The sequence below is a fragment of the Topomyia yanbarensis genome, chromosome 2 (genome assembly GCF_030247195.1).
Source record: "Topomyia yanbarensis strain Yona2022 chromosome 2, ASM3024719v1, whole genome shotgun sequence".
NCBI classification, from domain to species: Eukaryota; Metazoa; Arthropoda; class Insecta; order Diptera; family Culicidae; genus Topomyia; species Topomyia yanbarensis.
The window spans coordinates 422,939,530-422,962,617 of record NC_080671.1 but is presented as its reverse complement, the minus strand read 5'-3'; the positions used below and the strand labels follow the sequence as shown (position 1 = coordinate 422,962,617).

General features: G+C 35.2%; 1 protein-coding gene across 2 annotated transcripts in view; it reads right to left on the bottom strand.

Annotated features, from left to right (window-relative positions):
• LOC131685255 (disheveled-associated activator of morphogenesis 1) overlaps nt 1–22,741 on the bottom strand; it is a 274,501-nt gene extending 251,760 nt beyond the window's left edge. For both annotated transcript variants that reach the window (XM_058968849.1, XM_058968850.1), the window contains exon 1: nt 22,586–22,741. In XM_058968849.1, the coding sequence (XP_058824832.1) occupies nt 22,586–22,633 (48 nt within the window). In that variant the 5' untranslated portion in view covers nt 22,634–22,741. The remainder of the gene's footprint in view (nt 1–22,585) is intronic.
• Nucleotides 22,742–23,088: the final 347 nt, after the last annotated feature.

Sequence of the window (23,088 nt, the reverse complement as noted above, 5' to 3'; positions counted from 1 at the left end):
TCGGATCAAAGATCGTCCACTCTCTACTGAGTAGCAGATATCTCAAAAGTTCGCCAAGATCTGCTTAGAATTGTGATATCTTGTCAAAAACAGGCAAATAACATGCGACAAGTTTTTTAAGAACTATCGCTTCTACATACCCGCCCATAAAGTTGAAATCGACGGTGTGATGACCGATTCGACCGTTTGCTCGAGTTAGCTAAGATTTTAAACGATGATCGCACAGGGCGGGTAAAATTGTATGTTCCTACAAACCTTTAATGAGACTGCTTTGCCCATTTACGTCTGTCTATTCGATTCACAGAAAGCTCTCTTGGATGATGAAGATTTGTGACGACACCCTTGTGGTGACATCTTTAAAGGAAAATATTTCGAATAAAATCTAGCGTAATAAAGCTAACGCAAAACAATCTTTTCAATAAATTCATTTAAAAAAAAATTACGAGAAAAATATCAGGTAATTACTTGGGTGCGTTTCAACTTCGTCTCGTCAGACACCAACATTAACTTTTTGTCGGAAAAGATTAGCACCGACTTGACGCAAATCCCTAAAACTAAAACACACTTTGTGTTTCAATTGAACGACTGGTCAAACGTGATGTCCCGTCCGAGCAGAAGTTCTGTTTATGCCGATAAGACGCAGTGAAGCAGAAACTTGTCTTGGCTAGCAGGACTATGCGAAAGCACTATGCTATATTTCACCCTAAGGAGAAAAATTGGGTAAACACCAAAATTTCTCACAAGGACGAATTTTTTTGGTAAAACCAGTCTTTGCACTTGATGGGCACAAATCCTTACTTATTACTTCGTCCTAGTGAGAAATGTCGGTGTTTGCCCAATTTTTCTATATAGCATAATATCAGATAATTCCATAGCACAGAAGACAATCGAGACAACACCAGAAGTCGAATGAGAATCCGTTTGCTATGCTTTTATATGACCAAAAGGCAATAGGCTAGATATGATCTCATTTTGTTAATCGTGTCCATTATTGGCTACTTCGCAGAATCCATCGCCTGTAAATCGAATACCAGTGCACCTGGAGCACAGAAGCTCAACCACCATGTGCTCTTCCCGTTGCAAGCACATTCCGAATATGTGCTAAAGCCACATAAATACGCCGGCTACGCACGGGACAGCTTTGCCTGCGCATATGATACCTACTGATGAAATGACCGAAGCTCTTGAAAGTTCCGAAAAATGAAGTCATTTACCTGTAAAGAGATAGAAAAACATTTAATTAGTGAGATTGCAACGAAATCGAAAAAAACATGATCAAACAAAACAAACGTCAATCACAACATGCTTTACCCACCCAGAAGCCTGAGGAACGCTTCCAGCTGGCCCGTTTAGGCGCACTTGGAACGGTATCTCGCAAGAGCATATTTGTTCCCGAAAACGTTTCCAAAACAAACCGAGTGCCAGGTTAAATCGCAACCGTGGCTGGGAACGCACACAGTGCGTTTTCGTAATTATTCAACCAAGCCGACAGCTGTTAGCAGCACTTAAATCCAGCCCGACGTATGCCCCAGAGTCAATGTTTGAATGAAATGAGTGAATTAAAAAGCATAAAAGCACTATTTTGGTAGCTTATGAGGAACACTGTGCCTCTCCCGTCTCTTCTTCTCTTTCTTGGTTCCATGTGATGCCAGTCAGCTAGCCAGCTAGCGAACCGTTAGAAGGCTTCGCCCTGTGCAAGGGGAATGTTGGCCGCGGCTGACGTTGACCAGCCTGGTTCCATCCGGTAAAGTTTATACCGGGGAAACCGTTTTCAATTTGGGAACCGAAGAGCCGAAGCGCGTGGCGCGTCAGTCGATGAGTTGCCAAAAAATGGAAGTTGAAAGCAAAAATAAAACAATAATTCACTTTGTGCTCTGCTAATTTGGCCCATTTCGGTCTAAGACGGTATGAGAAGATGAAAGAAGGCCAGAGTGGGGTAAACCGCAATTATAGGCCACACTCCGGGGTCGATTAGGAATAGGAACGGTATTAGTTTTAAAAATTAACTGACGTTGAGTGCTTTAATGCAGAGCACCGCTTATTATTATGACAACGTACTGAAGTATTTAATTCAAAGTAAAAATATATCGGTTCTGGGAATCAGAAACTAATCCAGAGCCCGGCAAAACACAAGGCGTAAAATTTAAAACAACTTTGTCGGAACCGCTACCCAGCTCATAAAGATAATCGCATTAATGCACAGTACAACGCTGCTTTAGGCCAACTTTTTCACTACTGTTTCAACTGTGGCTCACCTCGGAACTCAATTTGCGTGGTCAGTTCAACTACCGAAGTACAGCTATTACACATCAAAGAAAAGGCCGTAGTTTCCGAAAATTAATCGCTCGCGGTGTGTGGAACTAAACTAAAATTGACCTTTTTCAAAAGTGTGACAATTTGTGACTAAACCCCAACCATGATCAGTAATGGTAATGTCTTTTGCATAATCGCTGACTACAAAGATTACAGATCAATCCAACCAAGCCACGAGGTGCGAGTAATCAAAAAGTCATTGACTTCCCAAATTACCCCAGTAGCCAAAGTATCTTCCATCTCAACTGCACTTGCAATTTTGCCAAGGCTATCGAAAATAGCACATTCACATTTGCACATTTGTAGACCGCACTGTCCGAAGCAGTCAGTCGAAAAGGAAATACCTCATCACGCCATTTTCCTCTTCCGAAAAATAAAAATCGGAATAAAAAACATGGTACAGCAAATTCATGTTCAGTCCAACCTCGCACACCTATAAACTTTGGGGGGGTAATAAAGGCCCAATCGAATTTTTCGATTGCACCATGAAGATTGCGATCCATACCGACTTCGCAGGCCTTGGTCGTGCCGGAAAACGGAGGAAGGGTTCCATGATCTGATGTCTCGTTGCGATGCGAGTGATAGACTAATTTATGTTTCCCATGCCTGTGAGATGCTGGTTCCGCATCCGGTGACGGACTTGGATTGAGAGTCAAGCTGTCTGAACGAAAGTTATTGGGTGTTAGTCGCAAATTGGTTAGTATGCGGATGTAGCTTTCGGTTGAACCGGCCTGGGGGTTCACCGGATTCGTGTTTGTTTTAAATTATCACCAGTCAGCTGCTTTAGAGGTTGGCAATCATATGTTTGTCGCATATTGCCCATCTATTCAGTGTTGCAAGCTGAGGGAAATAATCAAAACACTTCCAAACTATAAGCGTCAATTATCTGCTAATCATCTTCGTATTTTCCACTTATCTTAAATCCTGAATTTCCCATTAAATTTTCTTGATTTTTCGCTTACCAGACTTCATAATTTTTAAATTTTAATTTCCGAATTCTGTTCCATTTTCTGCATTTAAGGACTTTTGATCAACCGATTTCTCGATTTATCAATCTTCCAATTCTTTGATATTGTTCAATTTCCTAACATTTATATTTATACATTCTTTGGCATTAATTTTTTTTGACGGTGCCGGTGGTTGAGTAGTAGGAGTGACCGCCACTCATTCCAGTTAGTATGGGTTCAACCACAGCCGAGATCGTTGAGATTTTTCTGAGGCAAAAAAAATCTGTGGTCACGTCTTCCTTCGGAAGAGAGGTAAAGCCGTTGGTCCCCGGTCCATTAGCTGATGGATCGATATCTAGTCCAGATATAGTGGAGTCACCTGTCTGGTCTTTGGCTATGAAGAAGTAGAATCGAACTTATATACTTACTAACAAATATCCTCCTCCCGTGATACATGTGGACTTCGCCTCTAGCAAAAGCAAGTATCGGACTAACATTCTTTCCCTTTCCTTCCGCGATCTACGCTCAGGACCTGGCTCAAGCTCTTTGTTATTATATTTCATTTTATTAGTTGATTTTCTGATTTATCAATTTTCAAACTGTCTGAGCCGTTTTTCCAGTTCTCGTTTCAAATATATTTCAAATTTTTGGTAATGGTTAACTTTATGAATCCATTTTTTCAATTCCATGTCTCATTTTATTGGAATTTTTACTTGTTTAATTATCTTGTTATACAATTTGAACCTTTTAGTTTTTCAACTATCCATTTATTCAATATTCTATCCAATTTATTAATTTTCGAATTTTTTAAGCATCAAAATTCTCAATTTTTCAATGACCTTATATCCTAATTTTTAAAGCTTCAATTTTCAAATTTTCCAAAATTTAATTTGTCTCAGGTTTCAAATGTTTAATTATTCAATTGTTGGAATTTAAAACTAAAACTAGATTCAAAATTTTCGGATTTGCCAAATATTCAATTGTTGAATTTCTGGTACTCTGATTTACAGATATTCCGTTTTTTGTTACACAAATGTTCCATTTTGTTTATTTCCCACTATTCCGTTTGTTTTATTATGTGATGTTTCTACTTTTTGTTTCCCCATTTATTTAATTTTCAGATTTGTTATTCCTATTTACGTATTCTGGATGCTGACTTCACGAATCAATGGTTCCAGTTTTCAACACTTTAGAAATGCTTTTTTAACTTTTTATATTACCCAATTTGTTGATTTTCAATTATTTCACTATTCTAATATACCAGTTTTAAACATTCTCAACTTCTACATTTTTCAATTCCACAATTTTCATAATCTATAATTTTGAAATTTTACTTTTTTCAAAATTCCCTATTTTCTACACTCCAAATATAGAAGCTTGAAATATTCTTATTTTGCCTTAATTTACCTAATTTAAATTTTTCCAATTTTCCTATTTCTGAATTTTCTAATGTTCCAATCTTACAATTGTCCAATTTCCGAATATTTCAATTCAAATTTCTTATTTGTCACTTGAACATGATTTTAATGTTACCACTTTCTAATATTTCAATTCGTTGATTTTCTAATTTCGCTGCATTCTACTTTTCAATTTTTAATGTTTCCAAATGTTCAATTTATGAATTTTTGGCAAGTTCGATTTTCAAATTAAAACTTTCAAGCTTTTCAATTATCCAATTGTCCAGATATGAAATTCTCCCATTTCTTTTATTTTTTAAGTTTTCAAAATTGTAATGAAAATTTCTTCGATTTTTCATTTATGAAATATTCGAATATTTAACATTCTCGAATATCTATTCTAAATCACTAAAATTGTCTGAATGTCTCAATTTTTAGTTTTAGTTTACAAGTTCATAATTTTCACTTTTTCTAGTTCTAATTTTTCTAGCATGTCAATATCCAAAATTTCGGTCCCAAATTTTCCCATGTTTTTAATTTGTCAAATTAAATTAAAATTAAAAAATTAAATCTTGAAAAAATTGAAAATTGAATAGAAATATTAGGAAATCATAAAAATTTGGAAACAAAAAATCACTGAAATTTGGAAAATTTGAAAAATCGAACAAATTGCAATAAAAAACTTGAAAAATTTAGTAATTAGGAAATTGAAATGTAAATTAGGAAAATTAGAGAAAAAAATATCAAAAAAATTTAAAAATATGCTTTTTTATATATTCAAATCTCCTAATTATAAATTTTCCTGTTTTTCAATGTTCTGAATTCTCCAAATCCAATAGTTCAATTTTTCAATATTTATTTCTTACAGTGTTCCAACTTTTCTGTTTTCACGAAGCGAATAATTGTCTAATTTTCTTAATTAAGTGAATTTTCCACATATTTGCAATCTGTAGATATCAAATAGGGTATTTTTTATTTTTCCAATTTTTGAATTTCCTGAAATTCTAGTTTTAGATCTATACATGTTTTAAATTACAAATTCAAAACATTCCAATTAAACAATTCTCTAATTTTCAAATGTTAAATTTTTATTTTTATTTCAGACTTTATTTTATAGCAATTATTCCAATTATTTCCAAATTTTTATTTTTTTAAATTTTTGATATATTTCATTCTTTGGTTGAATTTTTCAATTTTTCCAAAATAACCGAAATTTTTAAATATTGCGAATTTTCCAAAATACAGTTGTAGCCTTATTACATTTTTTAATTTCACATTTTATTGAATTTTTATTATCTGAAATATTTCTTTTTTTTAATTAAAACTTTCCAAATTTTTCAAATACACTAAACTTTTCAAGTTTTAAATTCTTTGGCTTTTTTAAATTTTTTAATATTCTAAAATTCCTAAAATTAAAAAAAAATGTTGATTCGAAATTCAAAAATTAAGTTTCAAAAAAAGTTTTCAAAATTCTTTCATTATTTTATAAAATGCCAAATCTGTGAAACTTCCAAACTCCAATTTTTTTTAGATTTTTCTTTTTTGTCCGTTTTTGAAAATTGTCCATATATTTGAAATTTTACGAAATCTTTAGTTTTTGCAAAAGTTGCATTTTTCCGAATTACCCGATATTCCAAAATATTTCAATTATCCAAATTTTGAAGATTTCTCGAATGGTCAAATTTTTCTAAAACTGTATTTTTAAATTTCTCTAAATTTTTCGAAGTTCAATTATGAAAAAATTTCAAATTAAAAGTTACAAGGTCAAAGTTTTAAATGTAAAATGTAAAATTTTAAACTTGCATATTTTCGGATTTTTCTTAATTTTTTTTCAAATTTCCCCATTTTTTTTAATTTCTAAAAAAACACATGGTTAAAAAATCTTTCCTATTTCCTCTACTTTTCAAATTTTTAATTTCCAATTGTTTCAAATTTTTGATTCTTCATTTTTTTCAAAATTTTTGATATTTCTATTTTTTAATTATCCAAATATCTCAATTTTTTTTAATAAATTTAAAAAATGTGGTTCGAAAAATTTGAACAAAATAAAAGATTATTTAATGTGGAAAATGAAAAAAATATTTATAAATATCAAATTTAAAAAAAAAGTTGTAAAATTTTAAGGAAAAGTATGAAAAAATACGGAGAAGTGGATACCGCTAAGGAAGGCACTTGGAAGAATTTCTCTCCAGGTCTTCGCAACGGCGATCGTGTGGTTAGAATGCGTTCGACTAAACATGTTCCCTCCTACCTGACCATCCAATGCAAAGTGCTACATATACTCCACGAACATTGATCACTCACCCAGATCTGATTCCTACGTGCCAATTCTGTGATCAGCCGCTAAAGCACGAAAACCTTGCGCACAGCCTGTTAAGGAAATCCTATCTGCTACGACCAAGACTGGTACACACACAAACAGTCGTCGTACCGATTGCTAAACAATTCACTGCGGAAACACTAACTCAACAATGTTCGTACTTAGTACCCACTAACCCAATTGCTATTACCAATAGTGAAGTAGCAACGATTATACCAAATGCCTCCAAACCAACAACCAACACCACCAATAAAGAATCAAATGCCGATGAAGACGAATTTAAAAGAGCGATCCGTAAGTGTCGGAGACCATCCCAGCGTTCCTCGGTAGCTCCATTGCTGTTGCTAGCCTACCGACATCGATTAGGGTTTGATGAGTGCCAACTGGGAGGAATCGCATGCTTTTTGTGACAACTTTATGTTGCTCCATCATTGGCCGGGTTCGACGCTAGGTATTAAAAGGTATTTTGCTCTTCGGAAAAACAAACACATACGATATACACAATACATAACGAAACAAATTACATACAACTGTATATATTTTAACTAAATTTAATTTGATAGATTTGATTATTAAAAAACTACACACCTAGAAAAAATAGTGTAAATTTACGTCTCCTGACCCTGACATATACGAGCATCAAAAATGACTTAGTTTTACGTTTCATTTTAATTTTACATGCCAATTAATTTCATAAATCATGTAATTTTACTCCACATACAGCGTTTGTTCTGAATGGTAGGAAGTGTAATTTTATGTCATTGCGCATGTAAAGTATATGTTTCATGTAAAATTAAACGCACCACGGTAATGTTCCGTCATTTCGTAAATTACGGTTTGTTGAATTGTGTCATGTTTGCAATTTCCTCAACGATAAAATTCAGATTTTTTTGGTGTGTATAATGCACATTTCAGCATGTTGACCGTCCTCTGTAGTGAGAAACTTACCGGACTGGATAGCCACTTTAACCTCTCGGACTAGTAAGTCGATGAGAACTCTCGCTCTCTCAGTAAGTGAAAGCTTATTTTTATTTTTAATTGACAAATAAACAAGAAGGAGAAAAACATGCTTCACACAAGAAGGAGAAAAACATGCTTCTCCAAATTTTTGAACATTCCATTCTTTACATTTTTCTTTGAAAATCTTAAAGTTTTCCAAATATTGCACAATTTAATTATTTAAGATTTTCAAATCATTAAAATTTTCAAATTCGTCAAATTTTGGATGTTTCAAAAATTTTAATTTACTCTATCTCGCAAATTTTTCAAATTTCCAAAAAAATTCATGTCTTTTATAACTTCTAAACTTTCTACATTCTTCAGATGAATTAAAAATTTATAAATGATTCATTTTTTTCAAATTTTTATATCTTTGCAAATTTGATATTTCAATTTTTTTTAAGTTTTAATATTTTTTAAATCTTTTAAATTTTTCAAATTCTTGCAATTTTCTAATCTTTAAATGTATTAATTTTTCAATCTTTCAAATCTATCAAAAGTTTCGAAGCGATCAAATATTGCAAATGTTCCAAATCTTAAAATATTCTAGACTTTTAAAATTTTCTTTATTTTTCCATGTTTCAAATTGGTTAATTTCAAATATTAAAACTATTAAATTTCATTTATTTCAAATTAAACAATTTTTTTAAGATTCCAAAGTGCTATTTTTTTAAATTTCCAAATTTTGTTAAATATTCCTTTTTCCAAAATTCGAAATCAATTAAATTTTCCAAGATTTGCGTGTTTTTAGTTCAGTTTTCAAATGCTGCAATTTTTAAATTTTTCCAGCTTCGAATGTTTCAGATAGAGCATAGCGTAGTTGTTAAATCAATTGCCTCGGACACAGCTCACCTGCGTTCGATCCACGCACCTACTGTTAGAGATTTTTCTAACCCGAAAAAAGCTATTGACCTTAAGGTCTATAATCGAAATGAAAAAAAAAACAATATTTTACAAGGATGCTTAGAAACGTGTCCACTGGAAAATAGACAGAGAAAAAGTGACCAGAACGGTTGGAATGAAGAATCAGTGAAAATACACCTTTTTATTGGAAGCACTGAGAAAAGATATGTCCTCAGCCCCTCCATAGCTCTACCCACTGCCAAAGTCTGGCGGCGATTGAACTAGCTAAGGGGGCAAATAGTGATAATAAATATCTCAAGCCTGAGCGCAGCCCACTGGACCTTAAAATAGATAACGAGAGAGATTTGGCCCGATCGAGGAGAGGGAGAGTTGATGATCTTATTATAGGAGACATTGAGGGTCGATATGTCAATTAGTGGGTATTGGAGGCTGTGGCGGTGATCACGATATTGCTGGGAATATGTGATAGCATCATCACATTTCCTCGATGGCGGAGTGATTAACGCACCCAATTAGAGACTGGGATATCGCAGGTTCGATTCCTGCTTGAGGACATATCTTTTCTCAGTGCTTCTAATAAAAAGGTGAACTTTCACCGTTTCTTCATTCTCACCGTTTCGATCATTCTTTCTCTGTCTGTTTTCTGTTTTTCTCTAAAATTTCTGATTTCAGGTCAATTCACCCTTTTTTTAAATTTTCAATTCGATAACCGGTTCAGCTTAATAGTAGCACGTACTATCGTTAGTACCAGGTATGTAATTCTCACTCTCCCACGGGATCGTAGTTTTCACTCACTCGCACGAAAATAGATAAGAATGTGTGGCGTCTCCACAAATAGCATCAACAGATTTTCATTCTTCTGTGACTCTCAACTTTCGCGGATAAAAAAATCAAGTGTCAAAATGTTCATTCATAATTTAGAAAACCGAAAATAACGTGTTTTGTGATGTAAACGTTTGTATTGTCGAAAAATCATCCGAACTTTTCCACTGATATGAGTGGAAATTCCGATACCTGAAGAACTCTGGTTTATACAATTTTGTCTCGATAGTACGTACTAACAAAAAACTGCAGTATACTGAGACGAATTTTAGAGAAGTTCTAAGGGTTTATGCAATTTTTAGAAGTATTATGAAACCCCATTTCTATGAAATTGTGGGAATATTTTTGAACTTCAGAGAGACCTTAAAATCTTTGGAAAAAGTAATCTAAATAGTTGAAGCAGATCGTACGCTATCCTTCACACTTCACAAAATGTAGTACTGAAAATTTCAGAAATGTTTATTGAGTTTCAAGAAAATCCTACGACTTGAAGAAAATTTTAAGAATCTACGGTAAATTTTGGAAATTTCAAGAATGTTCTATGGAAACCTGCGTGACCATAGAAACGTCAGGTTTAGATTTGCAAAATTCTTACGAACTTCAAGAACATTGTATGAGGCTCGCAATTGTTCTACGATAGTCTTACGAATATCAGAAAAGTTCAGCAAGCTCGAGAGAAGTCAACTTTAAGAAAATCTGTAAACTTTAGAAAAGTTTTCCGAACTCAACAAATGAAAGATTTTAATGATAGATTAGCAATCTAGAGCGATAATAGAACGATTAAATTAAAAGGCACAAGATTTAGGATGGAGGTTTGCAGATTGAGGCAGAAAAATTAAGATTGAACATTGAGATTGAAATTTACAATGGCGATAACCTCAGTTAAGAAAAAAATAATACATAATTGATACGAAAAAGTTTACAGAAAATTTTTACTCAGGCCGCAATAATTCCAACTGTGCATAACGTTTCGATCGATACCCTGAATGGCCAAACTACCTCATTAAATTACCAAATATACAAATGTATTTGAGCTACATTTCCTTATGTCAGATTAGCTCGTTGATTAGTTGCGCGAAACGTATGGAACCCCAACCATCTAACGAAAGCAATTCCAAATTCTTCGAAGAAATTGTTTCATTGAAACAACTCTGGCTTAGATTAAGGCACGGTTTCTTGAATCGCTCCAATTATCCCGCTACTCAAACAAAAAAAAACAAACATTCCCAAACTATAGCGATTAATTTCATTAGGCTGTGTTTTCAGCTATAGAAAACGGTATCGGACTTAGCCTCGGGGTGGCCTAGCTTTGGTAGAGACCTTTCCACTACGGGTCGGGTTTTTCGCCTAGTTTATCGTAATCGAAATCGCAAACAACAAACACAACAACGGTGGCGGCGGCGGCGTCAGCAGCAGCCACCGTAGCAATCGAACAGGCTTTTTGCTTTTCTTTTCGCTCCTTACCCAATCGAGATGGTATAGGAAAACATAGACCTAAGCTTGGTATTTTAAGGCAACAGGTTTGGGTTTTTTTCTGAAAAGTTATGTCAGGGGTGGGCTTTCTCAACGCTAATATCGCGCTACTGGCAATCAGTTACTCGGCAGAACACTGCCCAGCCGCCGCGACTATCAACACAAAACTGAGGAAAATTTAGGAAAAGATAGAAAAAATAGATAAAGAAACGTGTCAGTCAATATCTCAACATTTCTGCTAACGGGTGAGGTATGGCATTTTCTTATCGGGTCGAATTGGGTTCCCGGGCTCGCCGACGAAAGCAACAGCTGCTGTTCGGTACGAGCGGTTGGGACTCGAAAACGGTTCGCTTGGCTTGGGTAGAGCTAGCTTCAATCTTAATCCCGCTAATCGTTACCTACTTTGAGCCGGTTTCGTGATCTAATCAATTCAACCTGTCTGCCTGATTGCCTGGTTTGGTTGAAGAAAATAGCTTCTTTGGACGTGTCTTCCAGAAAACGCTTGAAACTTCTCGATACCTATGAAAGTGAACAGCACATTGGTAACTCGAATGTTAGGCTCAAGGTACTGCACTGGTTCTCTCGTACGTAAAAATATAAATGTTACCTAAATTTGGCATAATTTCTGTTTATAATAAGCCGTGTTGAAAGGAACGAAGGTAAACAAAAATAGTAACACCAACAGATTAGACCATAATTCAAAACCATCAAATGCTATAAATTTCGAGGTGTGCCTTTCAGATCACGGTGCAACTTAACACTGTATGTGATTCGGGTTTTGCAAGAAAATTGCTGCACGTTGCACTTGTTGCATTTTTTTTAGCAGCGCGCACCTAAATCACGCCAGTTAGCCGATGATGGTGAAAATATCGACCAAGCTTTTTGCGGGTTCACCAAGTTGCAAACGGTTCGGTGTTGAAGTTGCAACCTCTGCTGCTGCTGCTGTTGCTACTGACTGGGAGCGGCTTGGAAATATCTTTCACCTATCCATTGCATCGCAGCGTGAGTGGTTCATAATTTGCAGATAAGCGTGGTAAAAACGAATTGTTGTAGCGCCAACAATTACCGGACAACATTGCCGTTCGTAGGTTTTGGGAATGATGAAAATGTTGCGCGTTGATTAACTTAACTTTCAAAAATAAAATTTCTCTGCGGTAGAATTAGTTATTAGTCTCCTGCGTATCTTTTGGTAAACTTTTTAATTATATAAAAATTCTTTATAATTCAAAAGTTTTCTAAATCATATGATTAACAAATAAATGAACTCTCACGTGGGATCCAAAAATCAATCCAGATCACAAATAAACTGTATGAGTCAATGGAAATATTTTTCTAAACGATGTCCTAGCAGCCCAAACTTTACAGAAAAAATGAAAAAGGAACAGTTCAACACGTAAAACTTTTCAAGCATTTTTATCCATTACATGAGAAGAAAAACCAAGCTGGATACATCAGCTTACCATTTCGTTCCATCTTCTAATACAACAGATAAATGATTCAATTTGGCAACCCTTACATCTGTCAAAATGGAAATATCTAAACATTTAATTCCAGTTTCCAAAGTATACAGTGAAATTTTTCGTTCCATGCAGCTTCCACATAGCCAAAATTGAATTAAAGGTTCCATAGAATTGGTAAATGCTACAGTTTCTGCAGCTAGTTCTGTATGCATATTTTCGTGCTGCACTTTGCAACGGTTCAAGTTGTTTTTATTTCCACTACAGGTGCAGTTGAACCGCAGTGGCGATATCGTGAACTCTGAAAAAAGGTGGAATGGAACCAGTTACGGTTCTTCGTTTATTTGCGGTTTCACTCACTTTTCATGGGAGAGGTCGTCGTCGCCGAATAGGGTTGGACGAGATTCGGGTCGCAGGGAAACTTAACCCACTTAGCACGTTGTATTTGCAGGTTGCAGGAATGTGTTACTTCAAATAGAGCCATTCCAGTAAAAATCTAACATAGATACCTGTTCCAACAAATGATAAACTTTCTTCGAACAAACAATAACTGGATCTTGGTGGGGTGCTCATGAAAGTGACCGGATAAGATTGTATCCCTAGTAACAATTGAGGTTTTTTTTGGTAGTTTTATAACCACTGATCACTAACACAACGATACTTTCAGTAAGGGAATATGGATGCTTCTGTTTCCGTTCGGCTAAGAACACATTATTAAATTATTAAATTAGGACGAATACAATATCGCTGTTTACGTATCGCCTTAGGCTGCATATAGCCCATACGATGGGTCTTGAAGAACCAGCGGGAGTTCTTCCTTTCACAAATCCGTTCAGGGCTCTTTCCTCTCGCTTACTTATTCGATGTAAGGTTATGGATCACCTGATAATTGACAATTTTGAAAGACTTGACGAGATTCAATCCAAGTCAACGTCATGACAGTGTATTTCAATCCAGTCTATCTGCTCCTCTCGTTCAGAACAGAAGCTAAAGCGATCTGCTGTGACCAACCAGTCAAACAAATTTCCTACCCGTGTGTGGCTTTGTCTACTTTGAAAGCAAAAATCGTCCAATATCGTGCCCTACCTACTGTGTGATAGTGATGAGTATCGGTGCCCAGCAAAAAGTAGCCCGCTGCGATCGAACTGTGTTGCTGTAGACCTTTCAAAATGTGCCGTAAGAAAGAAAAAGTGCAAATGGAACTCATTCTGGCAGAAGTGAAAACCCTACAAGTGCATCATGTCAAACTTTACATGCTGATTATGATCATGAACACTAACCAAGCTGAGTCATTCGTTTCGAGGAATAACATGCAGCACACCGCCAAATGCGGCAATGTTAAATATAGCATCCCCGTATACATAGAAAATGACACTGTAGAAGTTCGCGTCCATGATTTGGCTCGGCGTACCCCTGACAGAGTGATTAAAAGATAAATTTCGAACATGAAAGAACTTTTTCCCAGGCATTCCTATCGGTGTTCCTGCAGCGAGGATGCGTGTGACCAAGCCAATTCCCTCGTACATAACCATCACAGTATTATCAAATGAAGATGTTCCCATTCATCAGACAACACTGGTCACGCGCCAAGGGCAAATTCCTACGTACCAATTCTGCAAGAAGACGCTACACCACGGAAAATTCTGCGCAGAAACTGTTGAGGAAAAATCAATCAATCCAATTAAAATTAGCACACAACCATCTTACGCTAAACCACAAGCAGCTGCAAAACCAACATCTCCGGATCAAGCAGTAAAAAATATCAATTCAAAATCCATCGCGTTTAATGTCTCTAAGCCAACAACCAGCAACAACAACAAAAAAACCTGTTTTAATCCACCTAGTGTTGCAATTGTGCCATTCTCATTTATTCAAACTATGGTTTAATGCTATGTTACGTTCAATAAAACATTGTGAAAATATCTATTACATTCTTATTACACTTGAACATGTAAGTGCACAACTGCCACGAACCTGATAAGCAACATATCGAAACTGACACACTTCAAACAAACAAAAATATAATATTTATATAGCTTAATCAGCGTGACTTTAATGTTGTCTTCATTTTCACTTCATGGTTGAAAAGGGAAGGAATATAATTAATGGGACGGGAAGAATGCGTCAGAAATCATCTAACTAATTTTAGTATACGAGGTGGATGAAGGGAATGCAGGTGGGAGGTTGGTCTGAGAGGGTGGGGGAGAGGGGTAAGAGAGAAGGAGGGGTTCAAAGGTAGGAGGTGGAGTGGGAGATGGAGGGTTCGACACCGAACTTCATATTATACCATCCATTTGGGACTGGGTTAGTTAAAATTGGTTCAGTCATCACCGAAGTGGCTTTAGATCTGGAATATACCCGGAACCCGGGATTTCCGGAATTATCGATAGTGGACAATATATTCCAATAATTTTTTATTCGCCATCAGTGATCTAGGTCTGTGAATCGAAGTAATTTGATGTTTATTTCAATATATTTTAAACCTATGAGGTATCACGATTGTATCGGTTTATATGAGAAATTCCTTTGTGACCCCAATAACCAACCTGTAACTCCGGAACCAAAAGTCAGAACTGAATGAAATTCAATAACAGTCAATGGGAGTATTATATCTTATCTTTCACTTGAAATCATGATTGTAAAAATTGGTTAAGAGTTTGCTGGAAAATGGGCAAGTTCCCAGGGGGCCTCAAGATCCGTCATAGGTGACCAAAGTGGTCAAAACTACTTTGATTAGTCATTAGTGATCTAGATCCGCAAATCCAAGTAGTGTTGAACGTATTTGAATATGTATTACATCATTCGGACATCATAGGGTTATCAGTTTATACGGGAATTTGCTGTGTGACCACACTCTTCAACCCGTAACTCCGGAACCGGAAGTCCGATCAACTAAAAATTCAATAGCGTCTTATGGGAGCCTTATACCGCTCATTTGGTGGTTGTTGAAATCGGTTCAGCCCTCTCTGAGAAAATTTAGTGACTTAATTTGACACAAACACACATACACAAACAGACATTTTGCGATCTCGACGAACTGAATCGAATGGGATACGACCAGAGTTAAAAATAATCGATGCTCTTTTTTGACGGCTGAAAATGAACCTGACACGACTCGCGGTGAATAGAAAAAATATTCATTCAAATATCCCTTCTTATTCATTCAGTTGAATATCGTACAATATATTCATTTCACTAATTATCTAGGAAAATGTTTTCAAATGCCGGTAAAGCGTATAAAACAACAATCATCATCGCTTACATTGTGCCAGGGCCTACTTTGATACGTTTGATTCGTTGCTGCACGGTAGCTTCGTGTAATAATCGGAGACGAATGAAAATCTGCATGGATGAATGGGCGGTTTGTTCGTTTGACATTTTCAGCTGCGTCACTGAACATTGAAAATGAATGCGGCTGAATATGATCAATTTTCATTCAATGAATTTGAATATTTTTAACTCTGGATACGACAGTCGGCCCCCGGGTATCGGTTGGAAAATCGATTTTCGGAGTGATTGCATAGCCTTTGTTTATATGAGAAAGGTAAAACGAATGGCGAGCACAGATGATGATATGAACGAATAAGACAATGTGGAAGAAGGTAGATCAAATGACCCCCAAGATGCGGCGAACAACGCAGTTAACGCTTCACCGCCAAGGAAAAGAATCTCAACACGCTGCAGCAAGCTGCGTCAGCAACATGATACAAATAAAAAATAAATTATATTAAATTCTTTATTTTTACATATTGAAAAATATTAAAACAGGTCCGGCTTAATTATGCTAACGTGTTGAGCCGTGTTAAATAAACAGAGAGAGAGAGGGTGATTTCAATCCCCATGTCACTAGAAATAACGCCTTCTAGGTATGTTTCCGCATGCACCAATATCTAAATACTCCCGAATCCACTTTATTTTTCGCACGTCCATGCAAGAGGAGACTCGTGGAATCACGGATTATCTATTCTCAAGTAAATACCAAGACGACTGCCATAAAATGTTCTACACCAACGGGTTACGTATCGATAAGTCCATTGGCTTTTCAACAGTAATGTTTCAATTTCTCTCAAACTTGTAGAACCCGCCTCTGTCTATATAGCGGAACTAGCAGAAGTTCGCTACAGTTTACAAATAATTAATACATTACCCCCGAGCTATTATTTAATCCGCCCTTGCGTAATTGACGAGTTGGAGCATACGAATTCAATTTTGACAACAGGTAAGATGAGTCAGTACGCTGCATGACAATATCGGTTAGGAATGAAATCATAGCATAGTCCCGACGATTATTCAATGTTTGAATGTACATACAACGTGCTTCATAAGATGGAAGAGGGAATGCTGGCCATTTTAGCTTGTGTAGTGCAAATAATAGAAACTGCTTTTGAATTGACTCAATTCCTATTTCTTGTTTTTTATCTAAGGTGACCAAACAATTCTACAATATTTTAAAATAAACCGATCATAAGCTATGCAACGAGTTTTAATTGTGTAAGGATCTTGAAAGTGATATCCGAAACGTTTCAGAAAATTAAGCCTATCGTTAGCTCAATGAGCAACTGTGTTGTATTGTTCCGCAAATTTTAATTTTTACTCTAAGATAACTACTAGATCTCTTACTTTACGACATTTCTGAACGATTGGGTTACCTTATGTAATTGACATGGAAGTCGTTATTTGTTTTCTGCTAAAAGTTATTAGATTACATTTATTACATTTAATCCCAGTAAACATGTCCAACACCATGTATAAAAGATTTGTGTTTTGTGAAAAATATTAATATGAATTTTTGTTTCTAATTTCTAAAAATAGCTTCACATTAACCGCATATATGAGAATGTTAATGTTTTTGAAAATAAGAGACATGTAAAAGGAAAAGAAGAGATCCTAAGTGTGAACCTTGAGGATCCCCCCATGTATCTTTAATTATATCAGATTTCATCTCATGGCATTTAACGAGTAATCAACAAATCCTACAAGGTTTGTACTTGTTGAAAGGCCTTTAAAAAGCTTATGTTGTGCATTTGTTATTTTATGTTTGATTTGGTTGAAAATGTTTTATTTATAATGTGTTCGAATAGTTTAAGAAAGCAAGACTAATCCCACGATAATTTCGAATATCGGATTTTTTAACCGATTTATAAATAGGTATTAAAAGAGATTTTTTCCAGTCATTAGGGAAATTAGCAGACTGTAGTGACTTATTGCACAGCCAGAATAAAGGTGGGGTGAGCTCAGTTGCTAATTTCTTTATGAATGCAGAATTAATTCCATCAGGTCCTGAATTTCAAGCGGTATCTAGATTTTTTAACCCAGACACAATATTTTGAACATTAATGTGTCTCTTGTATAATCAGGAAAATAATAAAAACATCCAAAGTCACGATCATTATCCGAATAGTAAGAATAAATTTCTTGAAAAAAATGCTGCGAAGAGATTGCAAATATCTTTTGAAGTTTCATCCCCCTTACCATTCAAAGACATTTGTAATGAAAAATTGTATGAGTTCAACTTTGATGTAATTAAAAAAGTTTTTTGGGCATAATTTAATTTCGTTTTAGATTTTTACATTATACTCAGTTATTGCCGAAGAAACAGCCAAAATTAGTTGGTCACGAATGCTGAGATATTTTTTCCAAATTATCTTGACTATTGCGTTTCTTGTAAATTTTATGATCCTTTTGCTTCCGATTTTTAAAATTAATGATTTACTTGTTGAACCAAACTGGATTTTTGGATGCATGATTTCGTCATTTTTTCGCGAGTGGAACTTCCTCCTTTATTATTTGCCATAAAAGATTATAAAAGATCTCTTCAACCCTTTTAATTCAATTAAAAAGGTTATAATTGTTACTTTTCACAAAATCACTCAAAAAGATTTGTTTTTAAAAATTGTAGTTAATGATAGTTTTTCTTAATTTTTCCAAAAAATAATAAATTTTGATATTTGTTTTTTGAGAAAATTAATAAAAACTATCAAAACGACTTGTTATTTTACTTCAAAAATGATACTTAATTACATTATTTGAAAAACATCGAGGTTTTTTCAGAAAGAAATTTTATTTGTTTCCCAATGGAACGAAATAAAAATAAAATATTTTTCGAGTTCAAACATTTTAATCACTTAGATTTAGTCATATTCCAATTCAGTTGTTAGAAAAACCCAGTTGAAAAAACACCCTTTTGAAAAGGCATCGATCCAATAGCAACCCTATTATCAACAAAATTCAGCTGGATACAGCATATTTGAATTAATAGTTTTAAGGGGCCAATCTCGTGTATATGTCCGCCCCTATCATCTTTGTATGGATTAAAAAGAATCTATACATCGCAATAACTTGAATTATTAAGTTTGGAACGCTCAAAGTGGACCGTGCAGTTTTGTGAGGTGCAAGTGGGTTACAGAAGAGTGGTTATCCTGAGTTTGAAAAGGGGTAGTGTACTCCTGGAAAAAATTCCTTTGAAATTTTTGAGATCAATCGGGCATAAGGGGTGCTGGAAAGCGGATAAAGTTCAAAAAATAATTTTAACCGCTTTGAGACACGCTTTAATCATGGCCGAATAATCTTAAATTTGGTATATAGACAAGACATTTTTACGTCCTCCAATGAGTGATGTTGAGATTTTTGTAAATTTAATTTTTTTGTGGATTTTGCTTGAAAAACATCGAAATTTTTTTTTTTCGAATTCGCCTTCGTAACTCACTTGATTATTCACCAAAATTGCATCTAAATCTCGTCGCACGTCACAAATAGCATGAATATGCTCCGCGCCAAATTTCACAACCGTCAAAACACCATAAAATGGTTTCCGGACCATGGTGATGGAGTTTTCATTGGTTGAACCCTTTTCAAACACTATCAAAATACCATGCCGTGAAGGTGAATTTGAACAATGACCATGGGAGAATGATGGGATTTTCCGTTTGCTCGGGTGCAGCGCATAGGCCAATCAGTTCGATGGTGGCTAGGGCATTGCAAAAAAATTTTTTTTTTGAATTCTCGAAGGCCCCCCTCTCATATTGTGACAAATGTCAAAGTAAGCTCAGATGCCAAATTTCACATCATTTGGGCAATTTTAGACCCCCGCCCACTTCGCTTGAAATTTTTTGAAATTGGTGCTATGGGAAAATATGGAGGAAAAATACATTAAATGGAATAACTTTTGAAGTAGCAATCAGAAAATTATAATTTATACCTCCTTTGAAAGGAAATAATTTAAGTATTTGAATAAAGATATACTTGTTTCTAGAAAAATACGGGAAAGTGGGGTACTGGGTCATTTTGGCCCCAAAATCTCCTATTTTTAATGATTTTTCTGCTCCGTGATGCAAATCATACATATTTTGTAGTTTTTCTAATGTGAAAAAATCTCAGAAATCGAACGGAACCCTTTTGACTTTAGTCCGAATACGAGAAGTTGGGGTTAAATGGCCTTTTGTCATTCATATTAAACTTCATCATTTTCTCGTAAATATATCTCTATTATTCTTTACTCATTTTTCATAAACTATACCTTGTTGAACGTGGAAAATCCTTAGGATTATAACAAAAATAGATTCGTTACCGGTAAAATTCAGGAACATCAAATTATCTGACATATAGTGTCGATTTCACATTTTTATCATAAAATCGCACATATTAACTCCATTTAACAACAAAATTCTTATTTAATTTACTACTTTTAGTGTAAAATATGCTTAGGGATCACATGAGAAAAGTTTCATTCCTGGAAAAATAAGGGAAGTTGAGATATTAGGACAAATAATGAAAAAAATGAGATTTGTAGAGTAAATATCAAAAATTTTGATGTTTCTGAATTTTACCTTTAAAGTTTTTATTTTTGTTTTATTCCTCAGAATTTTACACGTTCAATAAGTTACATTTTATGAAAATTGATTGAAGAATAATAGAGATATATGCATGAGAAAATGATAAAATTTAATATGACTGACAAAAAGCCCTATAACCCCAACTTCTCGTATTCGGACTAAGATCAAAAGGGTTTCGTTCGATATCTAAGATTTTTTCACATTAGAAAAACTACAAAATATGTATGATTTGCATCACGGAGCAGAAAAATCATTAAAAATAGGGGATTTTGGGGCCAAAATGACCCAGTACCCCACTTTCCCGTATTTTTCTAGAAACAAATATATCTTTATTCAAATACTAAAATTGTTTCGTTTCAAAAGAGGTATAAATTGTAATTTTCTGATTGCTACTTCCAAAGTTATTGCATTTAATGTGTTTTTCCTCCATATTTTCACATGGCACCAATTTCAAAAAATTTCAAGCGAAGTGGGCGGGGGTCTAAAATTGTCCAAATGATGTGAAATTTGGCATCTGAGCTTACTTTGACATTTGTCACAATATGAGAGGGGGGGCCTTTGAGAATTCAAAAAAAAATTTTTTTTGCAATGCCCTAATGGTGGCCTACTAAGAATTTAAATTCTTATTGTGTTAGTAAGAAGGACACTGAAAGCTACAAAACTAGCGTTAGACTCGTACAATAAGAATTCAAATTCTCAGTAGATAACCAATGAATCATAAACAATTTGTAAATTATTCTGGAAAATCAGTGGTTGCGGTATCCTCTTGAAAAAGTTACTTAATAAATAATGATACTTCCGTTTAACATTACCATGCCTTTAACCGTTACCAAGGGTTGCCTTCGAATCGTTTCGGTGAGCGATTGAATCAAGCAGTCTACTGCCAAAAGAATACCTAAAAAGCTGTGCTGTCGGACTGCGACTGCGTCGTTGGAAGATGAGACCTTGGCCACGAGAAGCACTAGAGACTGCCCTCAAAGAGGAACGCCGTCACCACTTCTGTAGTTCCTGTAAGTGGACGGACATATTAACGAACTGGATGGTCTGGGAAGTAAAGCCAAACATGTGAACTTAACTCACTAAATGCCAAACCATCGATTATACTTGCAGAGAATTTTTGAAAAAAAAATCGTATGAATATTAATTCCTCACAATCTGATAAACAAGGTTACAATGATCAATTTCAAAAATATATCTCATTTTTGAAGAGATAAAAAGTTTGTTCTTTCAACAAAGTTTTGAAGCTACTCATAGTAACCATGTCGGCGGTAAAAACATGATGATTAGTTATGTTCTATCAACGACCATGCGGTAGACTTCGGTGCCCTACTCCTACCAGCAGAAGGCAAAGGATTCTTCACATTTCCTTTCGATCAAGGCCATATGAGCCTGCCTTGTCCTAGTTTTTCGTTCTAAGTTTATAACTGATTCGCTCTAGAATACCTATCAGTCTTTCAATTTCATTACTTTCGATTTTCTTAGTCTTAACTCTGCCGAAAATAGCTAACAAAATCGATACAGTAGAACATTGCGGCAATTAAAACATAGTAACAATAATGTAACTATTTGCCTGAAAATATTTCTAAATTCTGAAGAAAAACAAAATCATATCTGTAAATCCTCATCGTCGGAAACTTACTCATCTCCAAGCATATTTCAATCTCAGATAGATATGACATGAAACATGCAGAGTAAATATTAAGTATTGGTTTTAAACAAAAGTCTCTCTAGAGTACCAACCGTGCAATGAAGCGATTCACAACTTGGCATTAGAAACACATAATTTCGACGATGACTTGTCTTTTAATAGTTTAACCCGATTATTAGATATTTTTTCAGGATTAAAATCTATGTAGTCATTGCCACACAAGGAATAGTAAATTTAAAAAATTCATCGACGTAATACAAAACAGATGAGCTATGTTACTTCCCTGCGGCGAAGTGGTTCATTCAACAACTATACAAGACATTTCTTGTTCAAACATCATAACTCTTTTAAAAACCCTTAGTCGTTTTTTGCTGACAAAAATGGCTACAATATATAAATATTTCACCTCGTCTTAAAATACAGTTTCAATAATCAGTTCATTAGCCAAATTGATACAATACCACCCCGCGCCATACGCAGCACTAATTCTGTACCAACTACTTTCGCACATACCGTATTGATTTTCTCCATCAAGACCTCGAAGTTGTTTTTGCTGCACATGATGACGGTCGTTGCTGTGCTGGCGAACTCTTTTGAACTTTCCGACGTCAAACTAGGCAGTCAGTACCACATCAACGGCAGCACACAAACTAATCAAGCAACGATCGACAAAACGCTGTCAATTCCCAAAAGCTCTTGTTCGTTCAGTTTCACCAATTTATCACACTGCACAACAGCAGATCCAGTGACATTTTCTAACCACCAATTAGATGGATGTTTAATCCGGGTAAAATTACTTTTTCTTCGTCTTCTTCACTGGTAAATGTCAGAAGGTTGCATCAACGGGTCGTCGTTGAACTCTAGTCGCAATATTAGCATAAACTTTTTCTCTCGCTCTCATACGTCACACGTCAAGTTGAGCAAGACCCGCGGTATCGCCAGGTTAAATTTTCACATTTTTCCTTTATCTCGCACATGCACACCCGGAGACTACTCCTCTTCCTCTCGACGGAAAT